This window comes from Cyprinus carpio, chromosome B22 (assembly GCF_018340385.1).
Source record: "Cyprinus carpio isolate SPL01 chromosome B22, ASM1834038v1, whole genome shotgun sequence".
Taxonomy (NCBI): domain Eukaryota; kingdom Metazoa; phylum Chordata; class Actinopteri; order Cypriniformes; family Cyprinidae; genus Cyprinus; species Cyprinus carpio.
The window spans coordinates 32336954-32356050 of record NC_056618.1 but is presented as its reverse complement, the minus strand read 5'-3'; the positions used below and the strand labels follow the sequence as shown (position 1 = coordinate 32356050).

Here is a 19097-nt window from a genome sequence, read left to right as displayed (position 1 = left end):
AGCCATTAGACCGCACCTTTTTCAAATCTTTTAAGGTGAAATACAACACAGCTGCAGATAACTGGATGACCTCTCACCCAGGACAAAGAATAGATATTTATGCTGTGTGTGGGCTTTTCGATAAAGCCTACTCAGCTTCAGCGTGTGTGGGGAAGGGCCAAAAGGGTTTCAAGGCCTGTGGGATGTGGCCTGTTGATAAGACCATCTACAAAGATCAACACCACTAAACAGCCTAAGTAACTGAGGAACCAGATCCAACCCTCGAGGACAGCAGGGAGATTGAGGAGGAGATAAGTGCTGGTACACAATTACAACTACTATTACTATAAGGCTAGTGCCATCGTCATCTTCATCATCACTAAACTGTGTGTGTGTGTGTTCTCTTGACAGGCCCCAGTGGATCATCCATGGTCCCCAGCACTAGCGCCCACTCCCAAACACAGCCTGGGACAAGTCTCCAGAGGCCAGCTGAACATGGTAAGAAAAACTAGGCTATGTATTATAAAGAGCTTAATTAAACTTCCAGTCACTTGAAAACACACTCCAGCTGGTAATTTAATTTGTATTACAACCTCTATTACTGTTAGGCTACTGTCATTCTCATCATCATCATCATCATCTTATTCATCACTAAATTTTGTGATTGTATGTTTATTGATTGCTTCTATTGTCGTCATTTGTAAGTCGCTTTGCATAAAAGCTTCTGCTAAATGATTAAATGTAAATGTATTTAATAATTAATGATCTACTTAAAATGACCAGCATACCAATACAAGCGCTCATTGTTATTTCAAAGGACATTTAAAACTATATCTGATTTTTCTTATAATGTGTTTGTTGTATATTGTACTCTTCATTGTGCATAACTATGCATGTGATCCCTTAAAAAGTGTGTTCTTTAGCCCGGGAATGAATACGCTGAAGAGACCGCATATTGGAAACAATATTCTAATGTTCCAAATATAATTGTTTGCGCTCTACTTTAACACTGGATTCTGCTATAACCATAAATATTTGACTGAAACTTGTCTATTAATATCTGGCGTGTACCACAGTTTGCTTTGCTGATTGCGAAATGTGATTGGTAAACGGTTTGCCAGAATATACCCTGACCAACTATGCCTCTAACCACAGGTGAAGAGCTGTCATTCCAACCACACAAGTTTGCGATGCAGTTTGCGAACTCATAATCCAACCCTCGAGGACAGCAGGGAGATTGAGGAGGAGATAAGTGCTGGTACACAATTACAACTACTAATACTATAAGGCTAGTGCCATCGTCATCTTCATCATCACTAAACTGTGTGTGTGTGTGTTATCTCTTGACAGGCCCCAGTGGATCATCCATGGTCCCCAGCACTAGCGCCCACTCCCAAACACAGCCTGGGACAAGTCTCCAGAGGCCAGCTGAACATGGTAAGAAAAACTAGGCTATGTATTATAAAGAGCTTAATAAACTTCCAGTCACTTGAAAACACACTCCAGCTGGTAATTTAATTTGTATTACAACCTCTATTATTGTTAGGCTACTGTCATTGTCATCATCATCATCATCATCGTCATCCTCTTATTCATCACTAAATTTTGTGTTTGTATGTGTGTTGATTGCTTCTATTGTCGTCATTTGTAAGTCGCTTTGCATAAAAGCTTCTGCTAAATGATTAAATGTAAATGTATTTAATAATTAATGATCTACTTAAAATGACCAGCATACCAATACAAGCGCTCATTGTTATTTCAAAGGACATTTAAACTATATCTGATTTTTCTTATAATGTGTTTGTTGTATATTGTACTCTTCATTGTGCATAACTATGCATGTGATCCCTTAAAAAGTGTGTTCTTTAGCCCGGGAATGAATACGCTGAAGAAGACCGCATATTGGAAACAATATTCTAATGTTCCAAATATAATTTGTTTGCGCTCTACTTTAACACTGGATTCTGCTATAACCATAAATATTTGACTGAAACTTGTCTATTAATATCTGGCGTGTACCACAGTTTGCTTTGCTGATTGCGAAATGTGATTGGTAAACGGTTTTGCCAGAATATACCCTGACCAACTATGCCTCTAACCACAGGTGAAGAGCTGTCATTCCAACCACACAAGTTTGCGATGCAGTTTGCGAACTCATATTCAGTGATTTTTCTTCTTTTTCTCCCCTTTGTTTATCAACAGCAGCTGAATAAACCTCAAAGGCTCTTATAAGAGCCATCCAAACACAGAGCGTCTTAGATTTGTAAGTATATTTTCACTGATTAATACTAAAAGATTTATTAAAGCTACATCATGTGGCAAGCTAATCAACAGAAATGTCTTGATAAAGACAGTATTGGCATATAGTCTTAATCTTTGAAAGACCCATGTTGTTGTCAATCTCCACTCTTCTTTAACACAACTGCATTTTACAGTAAAAGGCTGTTTCCTTATTTACTGATAAACAAGTGCCAAGCTGGTCCATGAAGGTCATTTTCAAAATTAATTTTCAGTCACTAAACCCTTTAAAAGTTTTTAATTAAGACAAATGGCCAGGAAAGGTAATGATAAAAGCATAGAAGTTTCACCAACTGAAAGATTATACATCAGTTCCATGCAAAATGGGACAGCACCATGTGATGTTCTTTTGTGGAACACAAAATGTAAAATTATTAATTCATTCATTCCTCAACATTTCCAATTAGCAATGAAGCAACTTTATTACTATTTACGTTTTTTAGGTTAACTATTCCTTTAAGGACGCTTCCAAATAAAGTTGCATGTTGTTAGCAAACTAATTTAATAGGCAGATTTAAAATCAACAAAAATAGGATTTGTGTGTGTGTGTTCTTTATTGTCCTTATTTACTGTTCTTATTTTTGTCTTTCAGGAGCATTTCCAAAGAAAAAATATCCAAGAAATGCAAGTAATAATTACAAACACAACACTTAACAACACATCAACTTAACATTAACACTAACTAGCTTTTATAGAAACGATATCACTGTAAATATAGATCTGTATATAGCCCAATACATGTACACAATACTGACAATAACACACACATATGCACAATCACAATGTCTTACTGGACTGAAAGGAGAAAGAGTTTAGCCAGTGTACAACAGATGAGATTTTGGATGAATACTAAACACAAACTGAAAACACTGATGAATCTAGTGTTCTTGGTCACAAGAGACAAGACTCTGGAACTTGGGATCTCTCATCTTTTTGTAATATAGTTTATTTTCTTGCGCACACACATGAGAACTCATGTGATCTGGAAAAAAAACACTAATGCTGATTTTTCATTTGATTCGGAGACTCCCTCTGATCCTGGTATTATCTCTGATTCAGACCAACCAAATGCAGAATCTGACAGTAGTAGCAACAATTCACTTAATCAGTTGCAAATAAAACTGCGAACAAGGGCAGCAACTTTTTGCATTCCTTTAGTAGCTCTAACAGCACTACTTTCAATCTTAAGATCAGAATTTCCTGATTTGCCCAAAGATGCGAGGACCCTTCTTGGTACACAGACAAAGGTACCCGTAGCAAACATTTACAATGGTGAATATTACCACTTTGGCCTTGCACTTTCGGCCCTCTTGATAATGTATCAGCATTTCCATATGAGAATTACCTTGGAGGACTGAAACGATTGGTTAGAAAACCAGATCATCCTTTTACAGCAGGTTGTCAGAAGACTTTCAGAAATGCTTTCAAAGGAATCTTACCAATCAAATGATGAATCCCGTCTCTTATCAAGTTCAAAAGAGCTTAAGAAGTGTCATTCTTTTTCTGATTGTGTTTTGTCACCTAAACAAAAAAACAACTGCATTAAAAAACAGACATTGCTGTAATTAAGGACATAATCAAACAGAATCAAAGTGTCCTTTTAGTGTGTCAGAGGTTCCGAAAAACTAAATCGCTTTTACCACTTACCCGTGCGACTCTGCATTCGGATGTCACAGAGTCTCCGTCTTGCAAGAAAACACTGAACTGGTAGCTTTGTCCAGTGTGAAACAAACATATGTCCTTCTTCCTGAAAATGAGAATGTTTTTTTTTTTCACAATACCCCTTCTCCACTGCAAATAAAGCACATACGGTGGGTGTAGTGTCAGGCTTTTGGAAAAGTGTTTAACATCTTAGAAACACATCTTAAGATATAAAATTGGTAGCACTATATCATAAGGTTAGTTCCCCCAAAAATAGAAATTCTTTCAACTCTCCAAATCCAAAAAATTTTGTTCATCTTAGAAACACATCTTAAGATATTTTTAATGAAATCTGAGAGATTTCAGCCACTCCATTAACAGTCCAACTAGCAAAAGCTTTCTTGATCCAAAAATGTAATCTTAACACTGGAAAATGAATCCATATGGATCAAAAGGTTTATCCCAAGTCTTCTGAAGAGACACAGTCACTTCAAATGATGGATATATTTATATGCTTTTGATTCAATTCTTTGTAAATATTGGTTAAATATACAGAAAGTGCTTAAAATTTTGTAGAAATAAGTGCATGCACACTAGAACAAACCTCACTGGCTCGTGGGACATGCACACACACACACACACACAAGCACTTGAGTTTATGCAATGCACTGTACATGTGCTTTCATAAATGTTTATTATGTCTAAATTAAATCTGTCTGTCATATATATTTTTGATAGTTGGACTGTCAATGGAGTGACCGAAATCTCTCCGAATTCATTAAAAAAATATAAAGTGTTTCCAAAATGAACCAAAGTCATAAAGATTTAGAGTGATATATAAATAATTTTTTCAGAGGCCTGATACCACACCCACATTCCCTGTTATCTTCACATACTGACATTACACACAAATAAAAACATTCAAATCTGACTCTTACCCCACAGTGGTTAGAATGGGTATGGGAGCTGAACACGCAGCAACCCAGAACTAATCACAACTGGAGTCAACATTTATACATGCATTTATATATACACACATAAGAGATCTTAAAGAAAATGATAAAATAAGATGGCTTCTTCTGATTAGACACTTTTATCTTTTCCTAGACAATAATGGATAAAGTGAAGCAGTGTTACACGTTGATAGAATTTCCAGACAAAAGCACAGATGTTGTCCCAGAAAATTGGCTTTTTGAACAAAAATGTTATTGGCCAAATTACAACCAAACAAAATTAAAGGCAGCAGTAAAGAGAAAAGAGCCTGTACAAGATGGATGGACACTCTTTGAGCCTGTTCCACTGCTCAAAAAGTGTGGTAAGAATGGGATGCAAATAATTAAATTTTTATTACCTCCATGCTCTGATACTATACATGCTTTGCTGAAGATATATATATATCTTATCTATTATCTATCATTTATTACCTATATCTATATTATTAGAAACCCTAGAGAAAGCACAGAAGTTGCTAAAAAAGTATGTGGATTCTGATCTCCATACATCGGAAATAACTTCTGATGAAGAGGGCCATGATAAAAGAACAAAAAGGAAGAAGAGGTCAACTTAATGATAAATACTAAAGCAGTGTATAAATGTTGTCCTACTGAGAAGTAATATGAATGCTGAGAGTTGTTATGAACTTCACAGGCCCAGTTCACACTTCATGGATTTTATGGAGAATTAATACCACCATGATGATGCACCAAAAAAAAAAAAATGCGTTGCTACAATGTTGTTAAAATTAAACATTAAATTCATTACAAAGAAAACAATTACATTTTTTTTTTTTATTTTTTTTTAGATTAGATTAGATTAAACTTTATTGTCATTATTCAGAGTACAAGTACAGAGCTAATGAAATGCAGTTAGCATCTAACCAATAGTGCAAGAATATAATGTTTTATATACATATAAGTGCAGAGTAAGTGAAGCTATGATTTACAGAATGTACAGTGCAGTTGCTAAATACAGTATTAAGCAGAGTATGTACAGAATATAAATAGGAATGCAATGTAGGATTATATGTACAGCAGCAATGTAAAACAGTGGTAATAAATACAGTTGGTTGAGTGTACAATAGTATTGTTATACAATGTATTCTATGCAAAATATCAGTAGTGCAATAATATTTTTATAGAAATAATTTACTGTGCTTTGTAAAGTAACAACTTTAGACAGTTAAAGGTGTAATAGCTTGAACAATGTACAGTCTGTGCAAAATATGAGTAGTGTAAATACATGTATGTAAAATACTGTGACCAGTGCAGTAATAAAGCAGGTACAGGTTAGATTGGTGTTGTGGCGTTAAGAAGTGTCACGGCCTCAGGGAAGAAGCTCTTCCTGAGCCTGCTAGTCCGAGAGCGTAGGCTCCTGTAATGTCTGCCGGATGGAAGGAGAGTGAAAAGTCCATGGTTAGGGTGAGAGGCATCCTTGATGATGTTTCTTGCCCTGCCCAGACAGCGCTTGTGATAAATGTTCTCAATGGGAAGTTAACTGGGTGCCGGTGATCCGTTGAGCAGTTTTCACCACTCGCTGGAGTGCTTTGCGGTCAGATGCGGAGCAATTGCTGTACCATACTGAGATGCAGTTTATGAGTATGCTCTCAATGGTACAGCGGTAGAATTCCACAAGGATCCTGGGATTCAGGTGAACTTTCTTAAGGCTCCGCAAGAAGTAAAGGCGCTGCTGCACCTTGACCAGGGTGGAGGTGTTTAGGGACCAGGTGAGGTCATCAGAAATTGTGGATGCCAAGGAACTCGAAACTCGACACACGCTCCATCAGCTCCGTTGATGTAGATGGGTGTGTGTGTGTGCATGACTCCTAGTCTGCCTGAAGTCCACAATGATCTCCTTTGTCTTCTGGTTGTTTAGTTCCAGATTGTTATTTTAATTTAATTTAATATTACATAATATTCTGGTAAAATTAAATATGGCCCTGCATAAATCTGGTATAACTTTTTAGTATTGTTACTAATGTGCTACTGTAGTAAATACTGTTAGAAGTAATTTTTTCTTTACTGCATCTTAACTGTATCAACACTATACTGTCAATCGTATTAATACATTTACATGTAAATGTAATGTATTAATATAATATTATATTAGTATTGTTAATATTGTTATTTATTAATACTGCCACATGAGAATAGTCAAACAGTGTGGATGATACACGAAGGAATGTGCATGGTTGGTCAAAATTTAACTGATCTCTATGAAAATTTGAGCATCTGAATTTCTTCATTTGTGATTTGTAGAACAACATTCGTGCAACTGCAGTGAAGATTTTGGGAAGATGGAACCGTTGTGTTGTGAAAGAAACAACATGCTAGTTTGCAACTCATAAAACATTGTCTTGATGACTACTGAAATATTCTTTACAGATCCCACTGTCACAGGTGCTCAGTTTTGCTATAATGATACTAGATATAGATGTACTGTATGCAAATATAACAAAGAGACATAAACAACTGAATATCCAGGGATGCAAACTTATCACCTTTACATGATAATTGTCATTTTAAATCCAAAATAGACCATTTCCTGATTCATGTATTCAATTCTATTTTTGAAGTGTGACTTATTGCTAATCAGTGTTGTTGTGCTATGATATTGTAATATTTACCATTAAATAATCAGAGGAGTATAGAAAAGTTTATGAAAGTGTCACTCCACAATACAACAGGAAAATATATAGTATTTTCATGTTGCATTAAGGTCTAGCACACCTTCCTAAGGAAAGGATATGGACCAGAAGACATTGCAATTACTAAATGATATTTAGACAGACTTAAAGAAGTTCCAGATCTATACTTGTGCTCTTATTATTTCAGTTATTTTTCCTTTAATGTAAATAAACGTGCAAACAATATACTTGCTCTTGTGAATTTATTTTGATGTTAATTAGATTGTGCAAGCTGTCTCTTTATACGCGTGGTTTATATACATGTTGCTGCTGATTGGACTGACATGACACATGTTTGAGAAAACGCATCTCAAACCCCGTTACAAACCGTTTCCAGGAAACATGTCGTTCAAATCAGAAACCGTAGCAAAACGGTGCACACAGGTTTGAGCTTGAACCTGCCCCTGTTTGTAACGCACCGTCATCAGATTGGTTGAATTATACAGGATTTCTGGTAGACTTGTGTGTCGCGTTCTTTAACGTTCCGCCTGGAAACAAAGATGACGTGGCGCCAAACCCTCATGTAAGAATTAAGCCGTCGTGTTTACAACTGTGACGACGAGCGCTTATCAAAATCAACTAAACGCTGGATTCACAAAAGTATATGAAATATTTAAAGTTCCCGGCATACAATCTTTAAAATACATCCGAGAGTTTTACACACCTGTCTGTTATTGTGGCGACATTTCCACGCCCCGAAACGTGATGATAAACGAAACGAACTGTGATTGGTTGTTGGACATGTCAGTCACACGGCTTCATGGGCGGGGCTTGGCCGAATCCCAGATCTTCAGTCTTCAGCTACGAGAGACTACCTTCATATAAACAACACACAGAGTACAGACTGTGAGGAAAATACATTCAGGGGTTATATAACTTTAAATAATAAAGAATTAAATTAAGTATTAAGGGGAAATAAACCTTTATTGTTTGTTTTGGACACTTAAACTCCTCCTCGTCATGTGACTCATGAAAGTGAAACTATTACAGCGGGGTCTGTTTTGTCGTATGAGGAAGTAAACTACATCAAGAGAGAAAAACATAGTGAGTATCACGATTTAACAATCATCTTTGATAGCCAAAATCAATCCTGACTGGTTTAAAGTGAAGTACAACAATAAACAGTGTCAGATATTATTAAAATTGTTTAAATGACATTAGGAGATAAAACACAGAGTCTGTAAATCGTCAGATTACACTTTTACTTTCATTTTAACACAGTGCTTGTCTGAATGTGTTTTGCTGTTTGTGAATAATCTGATTCTGTGTAAATAATGTCAGGATGAAATAGTTTTTTCATGTGTGCAGGTCACTGCTGTGGACTGACTGTTGAGACAGAGGTGGATTTGAGAAAATTAACTGAGATGATTCATAACTGACTCTGTGATCAACATCTGGATCTGCTTTTAGATGAAACCATGGCCTCCAGAATGAATCTCTCTGAAGAACATGACACACAGATAAAGACAGTCAAGAGGTGAGAAAACCTGAAATGTTTCACATTTTTAATGCTCAGAAACAATAAATGCACACTACAATAGTATTTTCATTTATAGTCAGATTCAGGGGCGTGAATCAGATTTATCTGAACACATGGATGTGTCTGTGAGGAAAACCCCAGCGATGGATCTTTCAGATCTCTGCAGAGAGGAAGACTCTTCTGTTGAGTCCAGGTGAGATATTATGAGTGCCATAAATAACGTAGGTGTGGTGTGTTATGAAAATTGTCACCAGGTGTCTCTGTTGCTGCTGGATGTTTCTGTGTCTTTATCTATATGTGTGTATTATTTCATTTTATTCTATAATATATGAATGAAAAGAGCACATGGGGCAGATTCCTTTTATTCATAGAAAAATAATACTTTAATCTTTTAACTCTCAAGTAACAACAGACTCCTCAAGTGAAAGATGAACATTAAAGGGAGGTTGAAACAGTGAAGGTGTTTCTGTCAGAGCAGAGTGAGATTTACAGAAACAGTTTGTATTCTGTTATATTTCAGTCTGTGGCAGAATGAATCTCCTGAACCCAGCTGTGTGTCCATGAAGAGTGACGCGTCAATGCGTCAACCAATATCATTCAGCTCGGGAGACACATCTGCTGATCTGAGGTGTTGTTTAGTTTACAGTATAAGAAATATATATGATATTTATGATATTCATTAATATACCGATGTGTTTTAAATACATTACTACATATTTACAAAAATATTCAATATTTGTTTAACTACAGTCAAAAACATAAAGGACCGGAATCACATACAGCAAAGAAGAACTTAGACTCCATTTTCAAGGTTGGTTTTGTGTGTGTGTGTGTGTGTGTGTGTGTGTGTGTGTGTGTGTGTGTGTGTGTGTGTGTGTGTGTGTGTGTGTGTGTGTGTGTGTGTGTGTGTGTGTGTGTGTGTGTGTGTGTGTGTCGAAACAATAACCCTCTGGGTAAAAGTATTAAGAAATGGAGAAATCTGAAATCCTCTCTGTAATATTCATATTTACTTTCCTACACACACGTAAGATAAGTTGTAGGCCACTGTAAAGCAGATCAATGTCCACTAAAGTAGAGAAGATGAATCCATATGTAACCTGACTGCTGCACAAAGATGAACATCAATCTAACAAACAGCCAATCCAGTCAAAACTCTCTCTTTTAACCTCAGTATCTGTAGACGCTGATGTTTGAGCATACAGTGGAAGTTATTAGCAGGTCTGATATAATTCAGTGATGTTTATTAGTATTCATGCTTTAACTCTTGTGTATTGATCCTTTGGTTCACCTTCTCTGTGACTGAATGCAGGTTTATTGTTTGAATATTTACTTTGATTTCAGGAGCTTGAGCACAAAATCATTTCTGTGATAAAGAATGAGTTAAAAAGCTTTAAGAGACTACTGAGTCCAGATTACCCAGAATGCTCTGAAAGAGACCATTATGATGATGAGGGTCACAGCAGAGTCAGAGAGGGGCTTCTGAAGATCACACTGCTTATCCTGAGGAAGATGAACCAGACAGACCTCGCTAACACACTACAGACCAGTAAGAGCTCTGGATCAGCAGATTATAGCCTGTGTTTATATTATCAACCTTCTGTCTTCAGTCACTAATGTTCCTGAATGTCACGACACAATCTAATATCTAACATATCAAACCTAAATATACATTTCTAAAATATTACTCTGCCAATAACAACAAGTATTTCCTTTGCTCAGAACTGATGCCTGTGTATCAACAAAAACTCAAATCCAGACTACAGGATAAATATCAGATAATCAGTGAAGGAATGTCCAATCATGGAGACTCAACACGTCTGAATGAGATCTACACAGAGCTCTACATCACAGAGGGAGACAGTGGAGAGGTCAATAATGAACATGAGGTGAGACAGATTGAGACAGTGTCCAGGAGACCAGAGACACAGGAGACACCAATCAACTGCAATGACATATTTAAACCCTCACCTGGACAAGACAAAACCATCAGAACTGTGCTGACTAAAGGAGTCGCTGGAATTGGAAAAACAGTCTCTGTGCAGAAGTTTATTCTGGACTGGACTGAAGGAAAAGCCAATCAGGACGTTCACGTCATATTTCCACTTCCTTTCAGGGAGCTGAACTTGATACAGAAACATCTCAGTCTTGTGGATCTTCTAAACCACCTTCACACAGAAACCAAAGAATTTAAGTCAGCAGATTATGAGGACTACAAAGTCATGTTCATATTTGATGGTCTGGATGAGTGTCGACTGCGTCTAGATTTCCAAAACAATCAGAGCTTGTCTGATGTGACAGAATCAGCTTCAGTGGATGTGCTGCTGACCAACCTCATCAAGGGGAACCTACTTCCTTCTGCTCTCCTCTGGATCACCTCTCGACCAGCAGCAGCCAATCAGATCCCTCCTGAGTGTGTCCACCAGGTCACAGAGGTACGAGGATTCAACGACCCTCAGAAGGAGGAATATTTCAGGAAGAGAATAAATGATCCGAGTCTGGCTGATAGAATCGTCACACACATCCGATCATCAAGAAGTCTGCTATCATGTGTCACATCCCAGTCTTCTGCTGGATTTCAGCTGCTGTTCTGGAGAGGATGATGGGTAAAGCAGAGAGTGCAGAGATCCCCAAGACTCTCACACAGATGTTCACACACTTCCTGATCTTTCAGACCAAACTGAAGACACAGAAGTATGATGGGAAATATGAAATCGATTCTGATCAGGCTAGAAAGACTATTCTGTCTCTAGGAAAACTGGCTTTTGAACAGCTGGAAAAGGGGAACCTGATCTTCTATGAGGAGGACCTGAAAGAGAGCGGCATTGATGTCAGAGAAGTGTCCGTGTACTCAGGAGTTTGTACCCAGATCTTCAGAGAGGAGTTTGGACTGCAGCTGGGGAAGGTGTTCAGCTTTGTTCATCTGAGTATTCAGGAGTTTCTTGCTGCTTTTTACAGGCTGCTGTCGTTTTCTGAACAAAACACAGGACTGAAGAATGAGTTCAGGTCACCAATGAGCAGTTTACTGAAGAGAGAAGTGGACAAAGCCTTACAGAGTGAGAACGGATGCTGGGATCTTTTCCTCCGGTTCCTTCTCGGTCTCTCACTAGAGTCTAATCAGTCTCTCTTACAAGGCCTCCTGAGAAAGACAGTAAGCAGCTCTGATATCAATCAGGAAACAGCTGAATACATCAAACAGAAGATCAGGGAGAATCCTTCTCCAGAGAAATCCATCAATCTGTTCCACTGTCTGAATGAACTGAATGATCGTTCACTAGAGCAGGAAGTACAAACATACCTGAGGAAAACAGGTGACCGTCGTCTCTCTGGAGTCTCTCTGTCTGCTGCTCAGTGGTCGGCTCTGGTGTTTGTGCTGTTGAACTCAGAAGAAGAGCTGGATGAGTTTATACTGAGTAAATATCATCAATCAGAAGAATGTCTTCTGAGGCTGCTGCCAGTGATCAAAGCATCTAGAAAGATTGAGTGAGTATTTTACAGTGTCTTTGTTTTATTGACTTTATTTTATACAGTAGGCCTGTGTTTCTCTACACTGTTTCTATATATTTTGAGGTCTTTCTTATTTGACACACTCAGCTAACATCACAGATGGCTCTACTAATGATCTGATGAGTTGAATCAAGTGTGTTTGATAAGAGAGATTCATCCAAACTGTGCAAAGTTGAGGTGCACTCAAAATTTGCATTCAGGTTTGTTGGAATAAGTGAAAATAAATTAATTTCAATCTAATTATTCATAAGTATAATAATCCAATTTAATTCAATTAAATTATTAAACTACATGATTCTTAGTAAAACTGAGGAAAAAGTAAAAGCTCTTTAGTTAATGCCACTCGAGGAACAACAGATGCATGTAATCATGTTACAGTCATTTAATTTAATTTACTTTATTTTCTCATAAAAATGAGTTTAAAAAATATAAATATATTAACATGGATAAGGCTAGCTTGTATAATTTCATGACACTTTGTTTGTACATCAGATATACATGTGCAGAAATCTTCAATAACATTAACCATGTTTAATTTGACAACATTCAGTACTTTCTTGAATTAGCAAAGTATTGTCTGGTCAATAATACTGAGTCAACAAATCATCTGATGAATGTTGTGTCTAGTCGTTTAGTGGTTAGAGAGTTTGATTCCTAACCCTAAGGTTGAGGGTTCGAGTCTTGGGCCGACAATACCACGACTGAGGTGCCTTTGAGCAATTTCAAATATGGACTCATTTTGGCATCAAGTGAGACTCCAGTTGAGCATTAATTGTAATCCTGATTAACTTGTAACCTTTATTAACAAGTGTTTGTACAGCACTAGTTGATCTTTGGTTGACCAATCAGCAGAAAGATGTGTTTCATGTCCACCTACATGTGGAGATCAAATATTAACCATTTTATATCCTGAAAAATAAAATGGAAAAATCAAGCCAAATTCTTCATACATATATATATATATATATATATATATATATATATATATATATATATATATATATATATATATATATATATATATAAGAAAAATGTGCTGCTTTCTAATTTTTCTGCTTTCAGTATTAAATCAGGAAAACAAATGATCACAATGTACATGGTCTGTACAGCTCCACTATAAGCAGGCTGAATACAAATAAAGTACAAAATCTTCTTCAGTAGTTAAGGTTAAGACTCCAGTACTTTGGGAATATTAATAATATTTGGTTCCTGTTTGTTGAGTCAAATCTGATGTAATTTCATTTTGAGTCTGAAGTCTATTAACCCTCTGGAGTCTAAGGGTATTTTTGGGGCCTGGAGAAGTTTTGTCATGCCCTGACATTTGTGCTTTTTTCAGTTTCTTATAAATATCTAAATGGCTAAAGTCTAATCTCACTGTAATCAGCACAAACTGGGCTATAATAATATGTGAGCAGCATGTATGTACATGATTGTGTTTTTTGAGAAAAAAAAAATGTTATGCGTGGTTAGTGAAAAACTAAAAATGTTAAATCACTTGAATAAGGCAATAAAACACATACAGAAAATTGGTTCCCGGGACTTTTGAGAACTGGAGCTTGTAGCCTAGAATTTTGTTTTTTTCTAAATGAAGTGAAAATCATCTTGTTTACTCACTCACAGAAAACAATATATTGATTTAAATTTTCTAAGACACTTTTTGTTGGTAAAAGTCATATGTGAGTAGGCGTCAACTATCATAAATTCACACCTGAGAAGACAAAGACCTGCATAATGAGCTGCATAATGAGCCATTCAGTCAGCTGTGTCACTGAGAGGGATGAGTTACAAGAAAGAATGTGAGGACAAAATAAATGTATATAATTTTATGTTTGTAGTTTATTTAGAACATATTTAATTATCCCACAACATAATTTAATATTCACTTGTGAGTGCAGTTAAACAGTTTATTAGGAACAATCAAAGCTGACTTTCAAACAGAATTTTTTGCATCATTACTCCAGTCACACAATTCCTTCAGAAATCCTTTTAACAATCTTATTTTCTACAAAAAAAAAAAAAAAACATTTATTTATATTATTATCATTATTATTATTATTATTATTAATGTTGAAAAGAGCTGAGAATATTTTTTTCAGGTTTGTTAGGGGGGATAAATTGAAAGAACAGCATTATTACATTTGTTACAGTTACATTTATTGGTACATTTATATTATTTACATCAAGCTTTTGAATGGTATAGTAGTGTATATTGTTATTCAAACTTCATAATATTTCACTTGATTATACATTTAGTCAGGAATTATAGTTTGGAAAAAGTCTTTGGAAAAAGTCTAACTAGTAAAATGTTTACACGTTATTTGAAAACTAGTACAAGTATATAAATAAATAAAAAGAGACTTACTCATGTTTATGATCTCTGCTGAATAAAGTGCTTCATTTTTCTGAGGAAATCCAAATCTCAAATCCTCAACCACATCACATCTTTTTGGGGTGAATTATGTCTTATTCCTCTCATCGCAAAGCAAACAGTAAAATAAAAAAAACTTGAAGAACAGTCTCGCTGCGTTGCCTTCTGTTGTGTGGGCATGTTCAGCGCGGGGGCATGGTCGCATTAGAAGATAATGAAGGGAGACGTGAAAAACGGACATCGCATTGTTTTCATATGGATTACTTTATCACAGAATATTTGTTTTCGGCAGCACTTGTTTAGTTTAAAAGTAGACATGTCAGGCTTTCTATAGATATATCTCTCATGTCTCTTAGTTGAGTATTCACTGAGTTACAGTTCATTTTAATGATGTGTTTGTAAATAAAGATCAGCACAGACAAAGGCTGCAGACAGCACTCCTTGTTTGTTATCTTTATTTTATAAGTGCACAAAGTTTTGTTGTTATTATGTCTGTATACAAAAAAGTAGACCCTTTACAGATTTGATTGATGTATTGCTCTTATCTGTACGATCAAAACTGAAAGTGTAATTTAAGTTCTTTTCGGGGTTATCAGGAGAAAATACCCCAAAATGCGTATACGCGTTAATCGACTTCAGAGGGTTAAAATGGGACTTGACTTTTAGTCACTCTCTGTGTCTGGTTTAATAATTGATATCTAATATATGTATTACATCTGTGTTTTTCAGCAATTGTATTGGACATGAGTCAAGCTCTAATAAATCATTTTTAATCTTCTGTATATTCTCTGCAGTCTTTCCTGCTGTGATATTACACAGAAAGGCTGGTCTGCTCTGATTTCAGCTCTGAGATCAAACCCCTCACACCTGACAGAACTGAATCTGAACAATAATAAACCAGGAGACTCAGGAGTGAAGCTGCTCTCTGCTCTACTGGAGGATCCACACTGTAGACTGAAGAAACTACAGTGAGTATTATAACATTTTAGTAACTATAAGTTTTGGAGTAAAAAGTAAAAATTCAGATGTGTTTTCTGTAGAAGTGGTTTTGTTTGCTGGCCTCTCACCCTCAGTTCAGACCCTTTAAACTCTCAAGCATCCTTCCAGACAAATTTGAATATGAATATATATATATATATATATATATATATATATATATATATATATATATATATATAAATGTATAAGACTTGGCTACTTTTTCTAAATGTGCCACCTGACCGCACACAAAAGATTTTCTCAATTCAACAAAGTTAAGTGGTTGATAAAAAAAACTCCTTAATTTGTCCTTCATGGACAAAAATGGGCACCCATAGAAAGTGTATGGGAAATACACACAAACATACAAACCCATGTACAAACCATTGAATGAGTAAATAACACAGTAGGGGTGTCCCCGACTAAGGATTTTCATAGTCGAACGGGAATTTTCGACTCTTGCCGATATTCGACTGATAGTCAAATCATATGTTTGGGGGCAGGGCAAGATACATTAACAAGAGTCAAGTCAGACATTCGACTAACATAATTACTGATGTTAACACACAGGGAAAATATGTAATGAACACCTTGCATATATAAACGGGGTAAATAATGTTTTATGTTTTGATTAACAGATAGCTAACAATTAACGTCGGCGAAACCATAACAATTAACAATTTTTTTTTTTTTTACAATAGTGTAATAATATACAATAGATGTCATTATAATGTTAGTCTAAAACGTTAACAGTTAATGTTCTGCATTTCTGTTTTGAACTGCGCACGCTGAAGATGACCAGTAGAGTGACAGATTTGATAGCAAGTTTTTAAATCAATGGGATTCAACTCATAATTTCATATAGAATATGCTTCGTTATTTATACAACATAACGTTAACATTAAGACTTAAAGGCAATTTGCAAAAAGGTGGAACAGGTGGTGGAACAGGTGGAGGGCTGGAGGGCCAGGTCCACGTGGAAGTGGATTGACCGTGGACCGAGGCAGTACCGGCAGAGCAGGAAACCAGGGTCGAGCAGGCGGAACTGGAGTCCTTCCTGGGCTTAACATGGGTAACAGGAGCCCTTCCTGGGCTTAACATGGGTAACAGAAACCCTTCCTGGGCCTAACATAGTGAACAAAAGCCCTACCTAACCCTAACACCTGCAACACAACCCCAGTGAACTCTGGGCCCTGGGCAAACACCCCAGCGGGCAGAGCTGGAGCCCACCAGGGCAGAGCAGGTGGAGCTGGAACCCACCAGGGCAGAGCAGGTGGAGCTGGAACCCACCAGGGCGGAGCAAGGGGAGCTGGAGCCCACCAGGGCGGAGCAGGTGGAGCTGGAGCAGACGGGACAGAAGCCCACCACGACCGAGCAGAGGACCACCACAGCCGAGCAGGCGAGACAGAAGCCCACCAGGGCGAACCAGACGACAAACAAAACAAAGCAGAAAAAAAAAAAACACACAAATACTCAGCAGACGGGACAGAAGCTTACCAGGGCAGAGCAGAGGACCATCACAGCCGAGCAGATGAGACAGAAGCCCACCAGGGCGGAGCAGAGGACCACCACAGCCAAGTAGACGAGACAGAAGCCCACCAGGGTGGAGCAGAGGACCACCACAGCAGAGTCGATGGCACAGGAGAGCAAGTCTGGTTAGGTGGGACTGGAACAGATAACATAAACAGATTAATGGTGGCCTCTGTGGCCATGATAAGGCAGGTAGAAAATTTACACATGGCCTCTATAGCCATGACAGGAATGAACGAGAGTTCATAGACGGCCTCCATAGCCATGACAGGACAGAACGAGAGTTCACAGGTGGCCTCCATGGCCGTGACGGGACAGGCGGGGAGTTCATGGATGGTCTCCATGGCCGTGACAGGACAGACAGTTAGTTGGTGGATGGCCTCCGTGGCCATGACAGGACAGGCAATTAGTTCATAGACGGCCTCCATGGCCATGACAGAACAGGCGGTGAGTTCATGGATGGCCTCCGTGGCCGTGACTGAACAGACAGTGAGTTGGTGGATGGCCTCCGTGGCCATGACAGGACAAGCAGTGAGTTCCTGAGTGGCCTCCTTGGCCGTAACAGGACAGGCAATGAGTTCATAGACGGCCTCCGTAGCCGTGACAGCACACAACGAGAGTTCATGGATGGATACTACGGACACCTGAGAAGGTTCCACAGCAGTAACAGTCTCCTTGACAGCAACACAACAGACTGAGAGAACATTGCTGAATGATAGGATGTGATGAGGCCCTGGAAGTCCAGCTGAGACGTGACAAGGCTCTGGAAGTTCAGCTGAGACGTGATAAGGCTCTGAAAGTTCAGTTGAGAGGTGACGAGGCTCTGGATGATCTGTTGTGGTATGATGAAGCTCTGGAAGATCTGTTGAGACGTGATGAAGTTCTGGAAGATTGGTAGTGATTTGACTAGGCTCATAAAGATCAACTGTGACTTGACCTTGTTCACGAAGATCAACTGTGACTTGACTTTGCTCTTAAAGATCAACAGTGACTTGACTTGACTCATGAAGTTTAACTGTGGTTTTACTTGACTCATGGGTGTTAATGGTGACCTGACCTGACTCTGGATGGTCAACGGGGACCTGACTTGACTCTGGAAGGTCAACGGGGACCTGACTAGGCCTGTCACTATAACAAATTTTGCTGGACGATAAATTGTCCAAGAAATTATCGCAATAAACGATAATATTGTCATTCTAAGACCAGTTTCAACTAATATAATGATAATGGCATAATAACGCAGGTACACCTTTTCAAAGATCAATAAACTTTTATTTTATTTTATGGCAGATTACGAGCAAGAAATACCAACATGTTGACTTTGTCTGGCTTAAAATTAATTAATTTAGTATTTTTGTATGTTATATTATGTTTATATGCCAGTTAGGGATGCTCATATTGACCTTTTAACCATTAACCTAAAGTAAACATTTTGACCGATGAAGGGGCCATTCACATATCACGTCTTTTGGGCGCTCAAGTTCGTTATTTCAAATGCAGTATGCACGCTCATAATGGAAGAGACGCGGTCGCGATGCGCTCGTTTTTTTCGAGGCCCATCTGCTCCACATCTAGTTAAAAACATCTCAGCTTTTCAGAATGACGCAAGCACACCACCCTTACCAAAAAGTAGTATA

The 19097-nt window shown here is 37.6% G+C and overlaps 1 protein-coding gene across 1 annotated transcript in view; it reads left to right on the top strand.

Annotated features, from left to right (window-relative positions):
* Positions 1-8489: 8489 nt before the first annotated feature.
* Positions 8490-19097, top strand: part of LOC109083389 (NACHT, LRR and PYD domains-containing protein 12-like) — an 84178-nt gene continuing 73570 nt past the window's right edge. Inside the window, 9 exon segments of the mRNA XM_042748894.1 lie at positions 8490-8644; positions 8909-9077; positions 9157-9273; positions 9601-9708; positions 9831-9891; positions 10422-10626; positions 10800-11618; positions 11621-12560; positions 15747-15920. Of these exon segments, the coding sequence (XP_042604828.1) occupies positions 9019-9077; positions 9157-9273; positions 9601-9708; positions 9831-9891; positions 10422-10626; positions 10800-11618; positions 11621-12560; positions 15747-15920 (2483 nt within the window). The 5' untranslated portion in view covers positions 8490-8644; positions 8909-9018.